Here is a 12,940-nt window from a genome sequence, read left to right on the forward strand (position 1 = left end):
GGCACTATTTACCAAATAGGATAATGATCTTTTAGTTTTTTTTTTTTTTTTTTTTTTTGTCTTGTAGAGATAGAAATTGAGAGGGAGAAAGAGAGACAGCAAGATACCTGTAGCCTTACTTCACTGTTCACAAGGTTTCCCCTTGCAGGTGGGAAGCTGGAGGCTTGAATTCAGGTCTTCCTGAATAGTGGCAAGTGTGCGCTACCATGTTCACCACTTCTAGGCCCTAGGAAATTAATCTTGTAAAGAAGATATTTCATTTTCTGTCAAGTTGGATGTTGATAAAGGAGTTAAAAAAAAAAACTTGAGAGAAGGGAAATGGTTTAGCAAATGAGTGTGCTGCTCCAGTCTTTCTTCTATAAAAGGCCCGTCATTGTGAAAAAAGGGCCTGCATTTAAGGTGAACATTTTCTGTGACACTTATCCTGAGGATATGAGGTTTGTTTGTTTGTTTGTTTTTGTCTCCAGGTTTATCTCTGGGGCTGGATGCCTTCACTACAAATCCACTGCTCCCTGTTGCCACCGATTGTTGTTGTTGCTATTGTTGTTGTTGCTGCTGGACAGGACAGAGAGAAATCTAAAGAGGAGAAGAAGACAGAGAGGGGGAGAAAGACACCTGCAGACCTGTTTCATCATCTTTGAAGCAACCCTGTGCAGGGGTTTGAACCCAGGTCCTTATGCACTGTAGTGTGTGCACTTTACCAGGTGCACCACCTGGCCCCAGAAATGAATGAATTAATGAACATAAAGATCTTTAGTTATATTAGAGTAAAAAATGAAACCATAAATTTTCACTGGAAGACTATAACATTTTTTAGTATTTCATATTTTAATTAATTCTGTGGTATCATCGGTGAAAAAATATATGCATTTAATTCAAGAATTACCTATTAAAGCCTAGAAACATTATAATCCTGAGAGCAAAGTATCTGAGTAAGTACATAGTGGTTTAATAGTGATTTATAAGATTATAATGTTTCACACTACACCTACCACCAAAGTTCTATGTTAGCCCCTCAACAATAACCATTATCGCTTTCCCCAAATCTTAGAGACAGTTTGGCTACTTTTTTCTGCAAGGCTATGTGTTTCCTTTATCTTTCTTTTTTTAAAAGGCTTAATATTTTTTTTATCCTTATTCGATAGAGATAGCCAGAAATTGAGAGGGAAGGGAGTGTTAGGAAGAGAGAGAAACAGAGAGAGATACCCACAGCCCTGCTTCACCATTCACAAAGCTTTCCCCTTGCAGGTGGGGACCAGGGGCTCGAACCTCGGGACTTGTGCACTGTAACAAGTACGCTCAACTGGGTGCACTACCACCTGGTCCCAAGTCTATATGTTTCAGTTCTATATTTTCCAAATATAATTGAAATCATCTGGTAGTTGTCTTTCCTTTCCTTCTTTACTTCACTAAGCATAATTACCTCCACTTTCATCCATTTTGTCCCAAAGGATACAGTATTATATATTTTTTTAATAATTATTTATTTATTTTCCCTTTTGTTGCTCTTGTTGTTGTATTGTTGTTATTGATGTCATCGTTGTTGGATAGGACATAGAGAAATGGAGAGTGGAGGGGAAGAGAGAGAGGGTAAGAGAAAGATAGACATCTGCAGACCTGCTTCACCTCTTGTGAAGCAACTCCCCTGCAGTTGGGGAGCAGAGGGCTCGAATCGGGATCCTTATGCTGGTCCTTGCACTTTGTGCCACATGTGCTTAATCCACTGTGCTCCTGACTCCCACAATATTATCATTTTCAGTTGCATGATACTACTCCATAAAAAGAAATATATATCACATAGCTTCTTTATCCAGTTTTATGTCATTGGGAATTTAGGTTACTTCCATATTTTGGCTATTATGGATACTGCAGCTATGAACATGGGGGGATGCATATAGCCCTTTCAATTAGTGTTTTCATATCTTTTGGACAAATGCCTAAGAGTGGTATTGCTGAATCATAAGGTAGTCCTATTTTTATTTGTTTAAGGCTTCTCCATATTGTTTTCCATTTTGCTTGTACCATAAATTTACATCCCCACCAGCTGTGTAACAAAGCTTCTCTTTTTCCTAAGTTCTCGCCAATGACAAGCACTGTTTTGTTGATACAGGCCATTCTTACAGGTGTGAGATAGAATCTCAATGTGGTTTTAGTTTGCACATATCAAATAGCTTTAAAGAAAACCCAGGTATCAGTGACTGAAACCTCAGGATAAGGAAGTATAGGTGTGAAGTCAGATTTTTGCACACCCATTAGAGTATTTTTCTGGAGACTATAGATGCACACCGCAAGAAGCTGCCTTAATTGGGCAGTTAGATCAAGAAAGTATTATACTATTATATTAACAGAAAAAAATCTATGCAATTGTTATTTACTAGGCAAAGAATAAATCCTATAGGAGACATTAAGCCCTTAATAGATAACTAAAGAATAGTGGCATTTACTGAATTGAGGTGAGGGGACTAGAATAAGTATTTATGAGTGTATCATAGATAAGATATTTAATTCATGCATGAAAGTCTTTCAAGCGTAGATTCTAGGAATGAAATGTGAAATCCAGATATCAAAGCCTTGCTCAATTAACAACCTTGTTCTCTCTTCCTATAGAAAGATATAATTAAGTGTCCATTCTAGATTGCTTGGAATATAATTGAGCAAGGCTTTTCATTGTAATCTGTATAGACTACTCATGACATAAATAAAAGAAATAATGTCTGGAAAAAAGAAAGAAAGATCACAGTCCTTTTTATTTTCTTCTCTTTTAAATCTCAGTGATATAGATGTGATTGCCAGTAGGGTACTGACCAAATTGTTCATTCAGGTTATTCCAGATCTTCAGGTGGGATAGGGTGAAGAGCTTTTAAATAGCTGGTCAACAATGTAAGTAGCTGTGGAGGAGATGAAACTGACTTAAGGTGTGGCATTTGACTGTGGGGAATCACATAGGGTCGTCCCAAGAAATCAGACAACTGATATATTTATTTTTCTCTATTTATTTAAAACAAGCTTCTGATTTATGCTATTCTAGAGTGAAAAGATCATTAGAATCTATCTGTATGTGTTTTCCTGCTATATTGACTTAAAAAAATGCACAAAATCAAAATAGGCCACTTCCAAAAGAAATGTGAGTATATCAGTGTTCACCCCCCCCAAGTATCATGTAAGCTAAAACAACTGTTCATCTTCAGGTACACACTTGGAAATGAAATATCTCTCTTGGGAGGATTTTCCTGGAACTAAAAATGGTAAATATGTAAATTGATTTTAGACCTATTACAATCTGTTAATTTGTCATTCTTTTATAAACATGTCTGATGGCAACATTTAACTCTTGAATTTTTAAAACACACTCAACATTATGCAAACAGCCCACACAATAAATGTTTTTACATGGACACCTACAGTTGCCCTTACTGTCTATAGGAAGTTTGTTCTAGGATACCAAAAATCTGTATGTTCTCTAATTCTTTATAGTATAACCTTTTTTTTTTTTTTTTTTTTTTTTTACCAGAGCACTGCTCAGCTCTGGATTATGGTGTTGTGGGGGATTGAACCTGGGACTTTGGAGACTCAGGCATGAGAGCGTCTCTTTGCATAATCATTATGCTATCTACCCCTGCCTAGTAGTGTAGCTTTTGCATTTAATCTACAAGGGAGGCAGGCGGTAGTACAGCTGGTTAAGTGCAGGTGGCGCAAAGCACAAGGATCCGGGTTTGAGCCCCCAGCTCCCCACCTACAGGGGAGCCACTTCACAAGCGGTGAAGCAGGTCTGCAGGTGTCTATCTTTTTCTCCCCCTCTATCTTCCCCTCCTCTCTCCATTTCTCTCTGTCCTATCCAACAATGATGACATCAATAATAACTACAACAATAAAACAGCAGAGGCAAAAAAGGGAATAAATAAATAAATATTTTTAAAAAAGATTTTAAAAACTCTACATGCTTTTTCCTATAAACTTTAAATAATGTTTATGTAAACTTGAAATGTTTTCTAGATTACTTGCAATAGCTAATGCAATGTAAATGCTATGTAAATAGTTGTATTGTTTATGAAATCGTAATAAGAAAAAAACAGCAATAGATGCTTAGTATAGACACAGTGATCATGAGTAGAAAATACACATTTTCCCATTTAGTTTGCTGAATCTTCAAAAGGAGAACTCTCAGACACATCTGGAGTGACTTCTGTATGTTTGCTTGCATTATATACACTACAATATATATTAATAGAATCAAGATTGTGGAGTTATGTAAAGTTTAAGTATAGTTGTAAATCCTTGGAATTGATTTCTTTTTTCTAAAACTAGACTGGTCAGAACAGGGAAACATAATAAGAAATAATGTGATTATGCGTGTTTCTGGTGCCGAGGGACTTTCCAGTTCTGAAATGCTGACACCAGCTGGAATCTATATCCTCAGTCCCACCAATGTGGTAGAGGTAAGACTTTCTGCTCCACCAGAAATAATGACATGGAAGGGCATAAAATTCACTGTGAAAGCTATTGACAGTGGCAGTATTGGTGATTTCACTGAGTGTTTATTTGCTGTACATTTCTGTGAATATGTGGAAGGTACATCTTCTAGAGATAAACAAGGTTGATGTTAACTACGTTCTTATTATTTAGTTTAATGCCAATTCCATTGCCTTCCTGCGTTATGCACTGTGGTTGCTATTTTTTGTTTTGTTTTGTTTTCATTGTAATATTACTTACAAGATGTTCACTATCTTACTTAATTATTCCAGTTATATTGTTGACTGTCCAAAACTGAGAGTCAACAAAGTCATGAGATGTGGGAGATCCTGTCAGATTCCAAGATGAATGATACTCACTCCGATGGTCTTGATTTTGTTATATTTATTTATTCCATTTTTGTTGCCCTTTTTTATTGTTGTAGTTATTGTTGTCTGTCTTCATTGTTGGATAGGACAGAGAGAAACAGAAAGAGGAGGGGAAGACAGAGAGGGGGAGAGAAAGATAGACACCTACAGACCTGCTTCACCACTTGTGAAGTGATTCCTCTTCAGGTGGGGAGCTGAGGGCTCAACTGGGATCCTTATGCCAGTCCTTGTGCTTTGCGCCACGTGAGCTTAACCCGCTGCGCTACCATCGAACTCCCTGATTTTTTTTTTAAACCAAAGCACTGCTCGGTTCTGCTTTATAGTGGTACAGGGGATTGAACCTGGGACTTCAAGAGACTGAGGCATGAGACCCTCTTTGCATAACCATTATGTGTCTGGCTAGAGTGGCGGCAGGAGGGAGAGATAACCCAGGAACCAAGTTCATGGCAGTAGCAATACAAATCTTTATTCATGTGGGCGCCCCAGAGTCAGGCATGTAGGCACCTGGTTAAAACCATGTGGAGCCAAAAACCGCAATGGCTGGCATCTGCCTCCCCCTGCACACTCCCCTTTCCCTCTCCTGTGACCAGAAGAGCCAAGCCTGCTCTGGAAGTGGTTTCATAATTCATACATAGTTAGGAGAGGGGTGGAGAAAAATGGGAGGGGCTGGAAAGGTGGGACCTCCCTAGCAACCATTGCTAGGGATTCAACTGGCAGGTATTAGCAATACCCTGCTGGGATATAGGGTGGGGCAAGGTTAATGCTGCTGGAAGAAACATTTTGTGTGTGTGTGTGTGTGTGTGTGTGTGTGTGGGACACATGGCTGCCAACCTTGTGAGATTTTATGTGTTTCTCCTATTTTGCTCTGGAGAGGGAGAGACTTACCAGGAGAATTCATCTCATAGGTTAAGCTCTGCCAGGCTTCACCACTTTCCTGCAGCTTCCCTGCAATTATGGTATCTATCCACTGCAGGGTCTTGATTTTTTTTTTTTAATATTTTATTTTATTTATTTATTCCCTTTTGTTGCCCTTGTTGACTTTTTTATTGTTGTAGTTATTATTGTTGTTGTTGTCGTTGTTGGATAGGACAGAGAGAAATGGAGAGAGGAGGGGAAGATAGAGAGGAGGAGAGAAAGATAGACACCTGCAGACCTGCTTCACCGCCTGTGAAGCGAGTCCCCTGCAGGTGGGGAGCCGGGGTTCGAACCGGGATCCTTATGCCGGTCCTTGTGCTTTGCGCCACCTGTGCTTAACCCGCTGCGCTACAGCCCGACTCCCGGGTCTTGATTTTTTTATACCTTTATTTAGTACACCTTCACATTACCTTTTCTTGGTAAATTACTTTCTAAATACTTTCACGAATCACTTTTTTCTGAGTAAAGTGTAACTATATATCCTTGAATAAGAAATTACATCAATGAAAAAAAAGAAAAAACATTTAGTTTCTTCTCTTCCCTTCTCTATCTCCCAAGTTACATAAGCATCAGCTGTGAAAAGATTAAGAACACCATTCTTCCATAATATTTCTCTGAGAATCTACTGTGCCATGACAATTATGCCAAGTTTCTGAGGAACTGAGAGGATGCACTTCTCTTTCTCTTTGATCATCTGCTTTTAATTACCTCCAGTTGAATACTCCTTAGTAAAAGTCATGGTTATATCCTCAGCCCTTCTTTAGACTCTTAATTACTTTTATTCCAAGCACAGCATTTACACACCATTTTAGATGCCTAATGGGAACAGCTAATATGCCAAATAGGAAAGGAGGCAGAACTGCATGAATTGAAAGAAAACAAACTCTAGACCCAGAACAGTGAGAGCTCCTTTAACTTGTTGGTGATTACAGGGTTTGTTGCACAACTATGCCAGCAAGTTTGGGGACTAAAGAACCATGGGTTTGCATACTTTCTTTGATAGCATAGCCTTGAATATATTGAAATACTTAGAGACAAGTAAGTTCTGTGGATTTCCTAGACCATTTTCCTGTGCAAGTGGGTGTATATCTAAATCTTGTATTGAATTTCAGGGTTTTTCTTGCTTCTGTGGGCAATGCATCATATCCTGGGCAGGTATCTTGGCCTCTAGTTAACCAGAAAAAAAAAGAATGATTTAGCTATAGGTACAGATATTCACTTCTAGGATACATATCCTTGACAGTGCTAGCCTCTGAATCTCTAAATTCTTTTTTTTTTTTTTTAATTTTTTATATTTATTTATTTATTCCCTTTTTTTGCCCTTGTTGTTTTAATTGTTGTTGGATAGGACAGAGAGAAATGGAGAGAGGAGGGGAAGACAGAGAAGAGGAGAGAAAGATAGACACCTGCAGACCTGCTTCACCGCCTGTGAAGCGGCTCCCCTGCAGGTGGGGAGCCGGGGGCTCAAACCAGGATCCTTTCGCTGGTCCTTGCGTTTGGTGCCACCTGCACTTAACCCGCTGTGCTACCGCCCGACTCCCTCTAAATTCTTTTATAGACTTTTTGTTGACGTTGTTATCTGTCTAGAGACTTCATCTTTCAACCAGATATAACCAATGTCAACCAGAGTGCTAGTTGAAAAGCTAATAGTTCGTGTGTTATCCAGCAGAGTGACTTGCAGGATACCCCCTAGTCAGTGATGTAAATATTATGTTTAAAATGAGTTGTTTATTCCCCATTAGATGCTTTCAATTTCCACTAATTAACTATATTTCTCTTATGATAACTTTAAATAACTGAAAAAATACCATGCATGTATTTGCATGGATTTTAATTTAATTTGTTCATGTAGATCAATTAACTATATTTGTTAGGGGACTGGCAAGTGACTCAACCAGCAGAATGCATATTATTATGCATGAATACCTGGGTTGTAGCCACATGGGAGTACCTTCAGGGTGAAAATTCACAAGTGGTGGAGTCTGTCTTTCTCTCTCTGTCTCTTACCTTTTGTCTAGAGTAAAGAACAAAATGGCCATAAGGAGAAATGGAATCATAAAGGTACCAAGTCACACTATAACTATGATTCTGATTTATATATATATATATATATATATATATATATATATATATATATACATACATACATATAGTTTATGTGGATAGTGTGGGCATTGTTTTGCCATGTGTGTGACCTAGGTTTAAGCCCAAACTTGACCACATTAAAGGAAACTTTAATTCTGTATTTTCTTTCCCTCTCCTCCTCTCTCTGTCTCTGTCTGTATCTAGATAAGTCAGCCTGAAGCAGAATAAAAGATACAGAAAGAAAGAAAGACACAGCCATATCACATCAAAGTTTCCCCAATGTGGTGGATATTGAGCTTGAACGTGGGTTACCCTTTTGGTGAGCTGTATTCCTGACCCAATAATTGTGTGTGTGTGTGTGTGTGTGTGTGTGTGTGTGTGTGTGTGTGTGTGTGTGTGTGTGTGTGTGTACTGTTTAACATTGGCATATGATTGCTCTGGGAATTGAATCTAGGTCTCTGGAATCTCAGGTATGATTCCTTATGCATTAACACTGAGATGTCTCCCAATCCTTATTTAATTTTGAAGAGGTAACATAATCCTGGTGACTGGACAACCCTGGAAACCTAGACCCTCTCTCTCACAAATTCTATCTTGAAATTTCTCATCTGGCAAGTAGGCAGGCAGGAAAGAAATGAAGTGGATCCCCAAGTCTTGTTACAAGTTATCTCAAAATTGCATTGATCTGTATAGTCAAGTTACAATATCTGAGTTCATGTGAATTTCCAGTACATCATCTATGCAGTTCACCTTTAACCCTGGATGGTACATGAGAATTTTAAATGTATATTCCTTTTTAGTTTTCACAGTTGCAAGTGGTCTGTCTGCCTCTTTGCTCAAACTGCAGCTTAGTCAACTCTAGGGAAATTTCTCTAAAAAGGAAAACCTAACCTTAGTGCCTTTTTGCTAGTGAGGACTAAAGTGTGATCATCCTGTTTGTGTCCACAGGAAATTTCTGGTATTCCTTTATATACTCCTTGGTGTCCACAGGGAATTTCTGGTATTCATTTATATACTTCTTGGATAGGTATTTTACCATGCTTTCTATCCATCATTATCTGCAGCTTTTTAAAATTTTTATTTATTAAAAGGAAACACTGACAAAAACCATAGGATAAGAGGGGTACAACTCCATACAATTCCTACCACCAGAACTCTGTATTCCACCCCCTCCCCTGTTAGCTTTCCTATCCTTTTTTTAAAAATAGTTTTTTAAATATTTATTTATTATTCCCTATGCTGCTCTTGTTGTCTTATGGTTGTAGTTATTATTGTTGTTGTTATTGATGCCCTTGTTTTATTGTTATGTCGGTCCTTGTGCTTTGCTCCACCTGTGCTTAACCTGCTGTGCCTTCCTATTCTTTAACCCTCTGGGAGTATGAACCCAGGGTCATTATGGGGTGCAGAAGGTGGAAGGTCTGGCTTCTGTAATTGTTTCTTCACTGAACATTGGCTTTGATAGGTCCATTCATACTCCCAGCCTGTCTCTCTTTCCCTAGTGGGGCGGGGTTCTGGGGAAGTGGGGCTTCAGAACACATTGGTGAGGTCATCTGCCCAGGGAAGTCCAGTTGACATCATTGTAGCGTCTGGAACCTGGTGGCTGAAAAAAGTCACTCCACTTCTAGGATATTTATCCTTGACAATGCCAGCCTCCGAGTCTTTATTTTATGGATTTTTTGTTGCCACTGTTTTCTGTCTAGAGACTTCATCTTTCAAGTGGATATAACCAATGTCAACCTCAGGGAAATAAATAAATAAATAAATATGTTTTTTAAAAAAGCCCTTACTATTGAACAGTTAGGGACTATTTACTTTCAGAGCTCCGGAGTCTTCTATATTTATAGAAGTGTTGGAAATGTCCTCTGACCAGTCTTTTACTGGTGGAAAACCCCTGAAGACAAGCTCTTTGGAAACATCCATTTCATTTGAGGGGAATTTGTTCTGGTTTGTGAATCAATTTTGTAAGGAATTCTGTGTTTAAAGGTCCAATTTCAGTGCTTAGCTGTCCCCACTCAATAGCTAATGTATATTTAAGAGCTGCCTGAAGGGTTAACTCACTTTATTTTTCTGGTGACTATAGATGCACACCTCAAGAAACTGGCTTACTTGGGCAGTTAATTTCTTCCTGGAATTTCTCTTGCTTGAATGTCCATAATGCATTGACTTCTGCAAAGAATTGATTTCCACACAAAATTCCCTGTTTGCCTTAAACCTTTCCCTACAAGCCGCTGGCTGCCTGAATAAATATGTGGGTTTTCCTTATGAATCATTTGTAGAATATTCAATTAGAATGTAGAGTAAAAAGGGATGGGAAAAAATGTGATCTGACTGTTCAAGTCTTTTTTTTTTTTTTCATAAGAAAATTGAGCTTTATCAGCTAACAGAAGACCAAAGCTTCACTATCCTGCCAAGTAAATGTACTTGAGAAGTGTTTAGATGTGATCACCCAGATGCCGAGTAAATACTAATGGCACTAGGGCAGATGATTCAACAAATTTATTCATTTGTGCAAAATGTATCTTCGTTGAGCTCCTGTTTGGCAAAGGGGATTGGTAGGGATGTAGCCCTTGGAATGTTTTCTTGAAATGTTTGAATCTTTCACCTCCTGGTGGAGTCTTGCTAATGAACTAGCATTGCATTGGTAATAAAATAGAGATATATGAACAAGTGATCCCTTCTGTTTCCAATGACACTTCCTTATTGTCTGTATACTTGGAGACAATGTAGCTGTTTAATAAATTCCCATTTATAAACTCTTATAACACATGTACTTATGATTTTTGTTATGGCACATGAGTGTAGTAGAATTGTAATCACTAAATGAAGACGATATGGAAAGCAAAGCTTCATATGTGTTTCACTGAGGAATGTCCCAGTTGGATAAATGTGAATGGAAAGCTATGTGACTTTCTTGCGTGTCTATGGGAACTAAAGAAAGATATTGGGCAACTGTGTTTGTCAACCCAGCAGCAGTGATAATTCTTGAAGCCAAGATTCATGGGCAATGTAGTACTTTCTACCTAGAAGATAGGACTAACATCACTTATCCAATGCTAATAACTATTCATTTGGGGGGATTCCAGATCTGATTGTATTCTCATTGTAAACAAACTCTGTTTTATATTTTTATCAATATTTTGAGCTTATATTTCAGAAAGTACACATAAGTTATTTCAAGATCATGTGGCACCCATCTAGAACATGGAGCCAGATTTCTTTTTCTTTTTTGCCTCTAAGGTTATTGCTGAGGCTCAGTGCTGGCACTGTAAATCCACTGCTCCTGGCAGCCATGTTTTTTCCCTTTTTTTTTTTTTTACTGGATAGGACAGAGAGAAATTGAGAGGGGTAAATAGAGAGGAAGAGGGGGAAATATAGAGGAAGAGAGAAAGACAGACACCTGCTTAAGGGCAGACCTGCTTAAGGGTCCCCACTGCAGATGGAAAGAGGAAAAACAATGATATATATATATATTCTGCTAGCAAATTCCCACTTTGATTCCTAGGACACTGTCCTCCTTTAGTTTTCAATTGGTTTCCATGTTCAGTGTGTTTCCAAAGCAGCTATAGCTATCTCTCTAATAAATGGATTTTTTCCAGTGTCTATCTCTTTATTTTTAAAGCATTTTACTTATTTTAATGATTGATATACAGAGAGGAGATAGACACATACAGAGATAGATATAGATAGATATATATAGAGAGAGAGATGGGGGAGAGGGAGAGGTAGAGGGAGGGGAGAGAGAGGGATTAGGGGAGAGGGAGAGGGAGGAGGGAGGGAGGGAGAGAGAGAGGGATTGGGGGAGAGGGAGAGGGAGGAGGGAGGGAGGGAGAGAGAGAGGGGTTGGGGGAGAGGGAGGAGGGAGGGAGGGAGAGAGAGGTAGAGAGAGGGATTGGGGGAGAGGGAGGAGGGAGGGAGGGAGAGAGAGGGAGAGGAGAGGAGAGGAGAGGAGAAGAGAAGAGAAGAGAAGAGAAGAGAAGAGAAGAGAAGAGAAGAGAAGAGAAGAGAAGAGAAGAGAAGAGAAGAGAAGAGAAGAGAAGAGAAGAGAAGGGAAGAGAGAAGATCAGGGCACTACTTAGCCATTATGATGGTACTGGGGATTGAAACTGGGACTCAGCCATGAAAGTATTTTTCAGAACCATTATGCTGTTTCTCCATCACATTTATCTCCTTATGGAATATCACTTAAGAACCTTAAGGACTAGACATCTCAGTGTTATGATTTCAGTCACCTTTGGAGAAATTGTTCTCCATATGGGATATAAAGATTAGCTTTATCTTCTGATACAACTATGATACTGAATATGTAAAATATTGTCTTCCATCCTGTCAGCATCACTTTTAGCACCTAATAAATCAATATTTATAGTTTTGGAGCCTAGAAACATATATTTTGTATCTCAACTGTCAGACAATACTGAATAATCAAAAAATGAGAGAGATAAGGGAGTCAAGTGGCTAAACTGTGATAAATCAGTCAATTTATTAGTGAAGGACAGAATTGGACTTTCAGTGCTGAGATGTTTTTCATGTATATAGACATGCTTATTTTCAATAATGCATATCTTAAATGTATGTAATGTTAAAATGCAAGTTCCTTTAGTTAAATGTATTTTCAAATATTATTTAATAAATAAACTAATAAAAAACAAAAGGAAAATACAGGGTGAGACTTAGACTATTTATAGTCAATTGCAATAGAGATAAAGACACTAAAAGGGAGAAGTGGGTGGGGTCTGGGAGGGTGTTGCTGATTTAAATTGGTGGAGGGTGTGGTGTGCAAATACCTATCATGAAGAGATAAGGGCCTGTACTCATGTGATTGCACCTGTCTTGTAAATCATTATTTCCCTGGTAAGGGGCTTTGGAAAGTAAAAAACAAAAATAAAATAAAACAAACAAACAAAAACTACCTAATAATTCACTAATGAAAATAAAATAAATAATTCATATATCCACAATTTTCATGTTTTGTATAAGTATGCCCCATAATTTATTTGGAACATCCTCATACTATATATATTTAATTTGACTAGCTTCCTGTGCTCTCACTTGCTAAATCTAGCAACAATACTCTGAGTGCACACTAGAGTATAAGAATCTGA

At 38.3% G+C, this 12,940-nt stretch overlaps 1 protein-coding gene across 8 annotated transcripts in view; it reads left to right on the plus strand.

Annotated features, from left to right (window-relative positions):
* The window catches only part of PKHD1 (PKHD1 ciliary IPT domain containing fibrocystin/polyductin), a 617,401-nt gene that overhangs the window by 272,235 nt on the left and 332,226 nt on the right, over window positions 1–12,940 (plus strand). For all 8 annotated transcript variants that reach the window (XM_007516520.3, XM_060190048.1, XM_060190049.1 and 5 more), the window contains 2 exons: window positions 3,189–3,245; window positions 4,306–4,436. In XM_007516520.3, coding sequence (XP_007516582.1) covers window positions 3,189–3,245; window positions 4,306–4,436 — 188 coding nt within the window. The remainder of the gene's footprint in view (window positions 1–3,188; window positions 3,246–4,305; window positions 4,437–12,940) is intronic.

This window comes from Erinaceus europaeus, chromosome 4 (genome assembly GCF_950295315.1).
Source record: "Erinaceus europaeus chromosome 4, mEriEur2.1, whole genome shotgun sequence".
Taxonomy (NCBI): Eukaryota; Metazoa; Chordata; class Mammalia; order Eulipotyphla; family Erinaceidae; genus Erinaceus; species Erinaceus europaeus.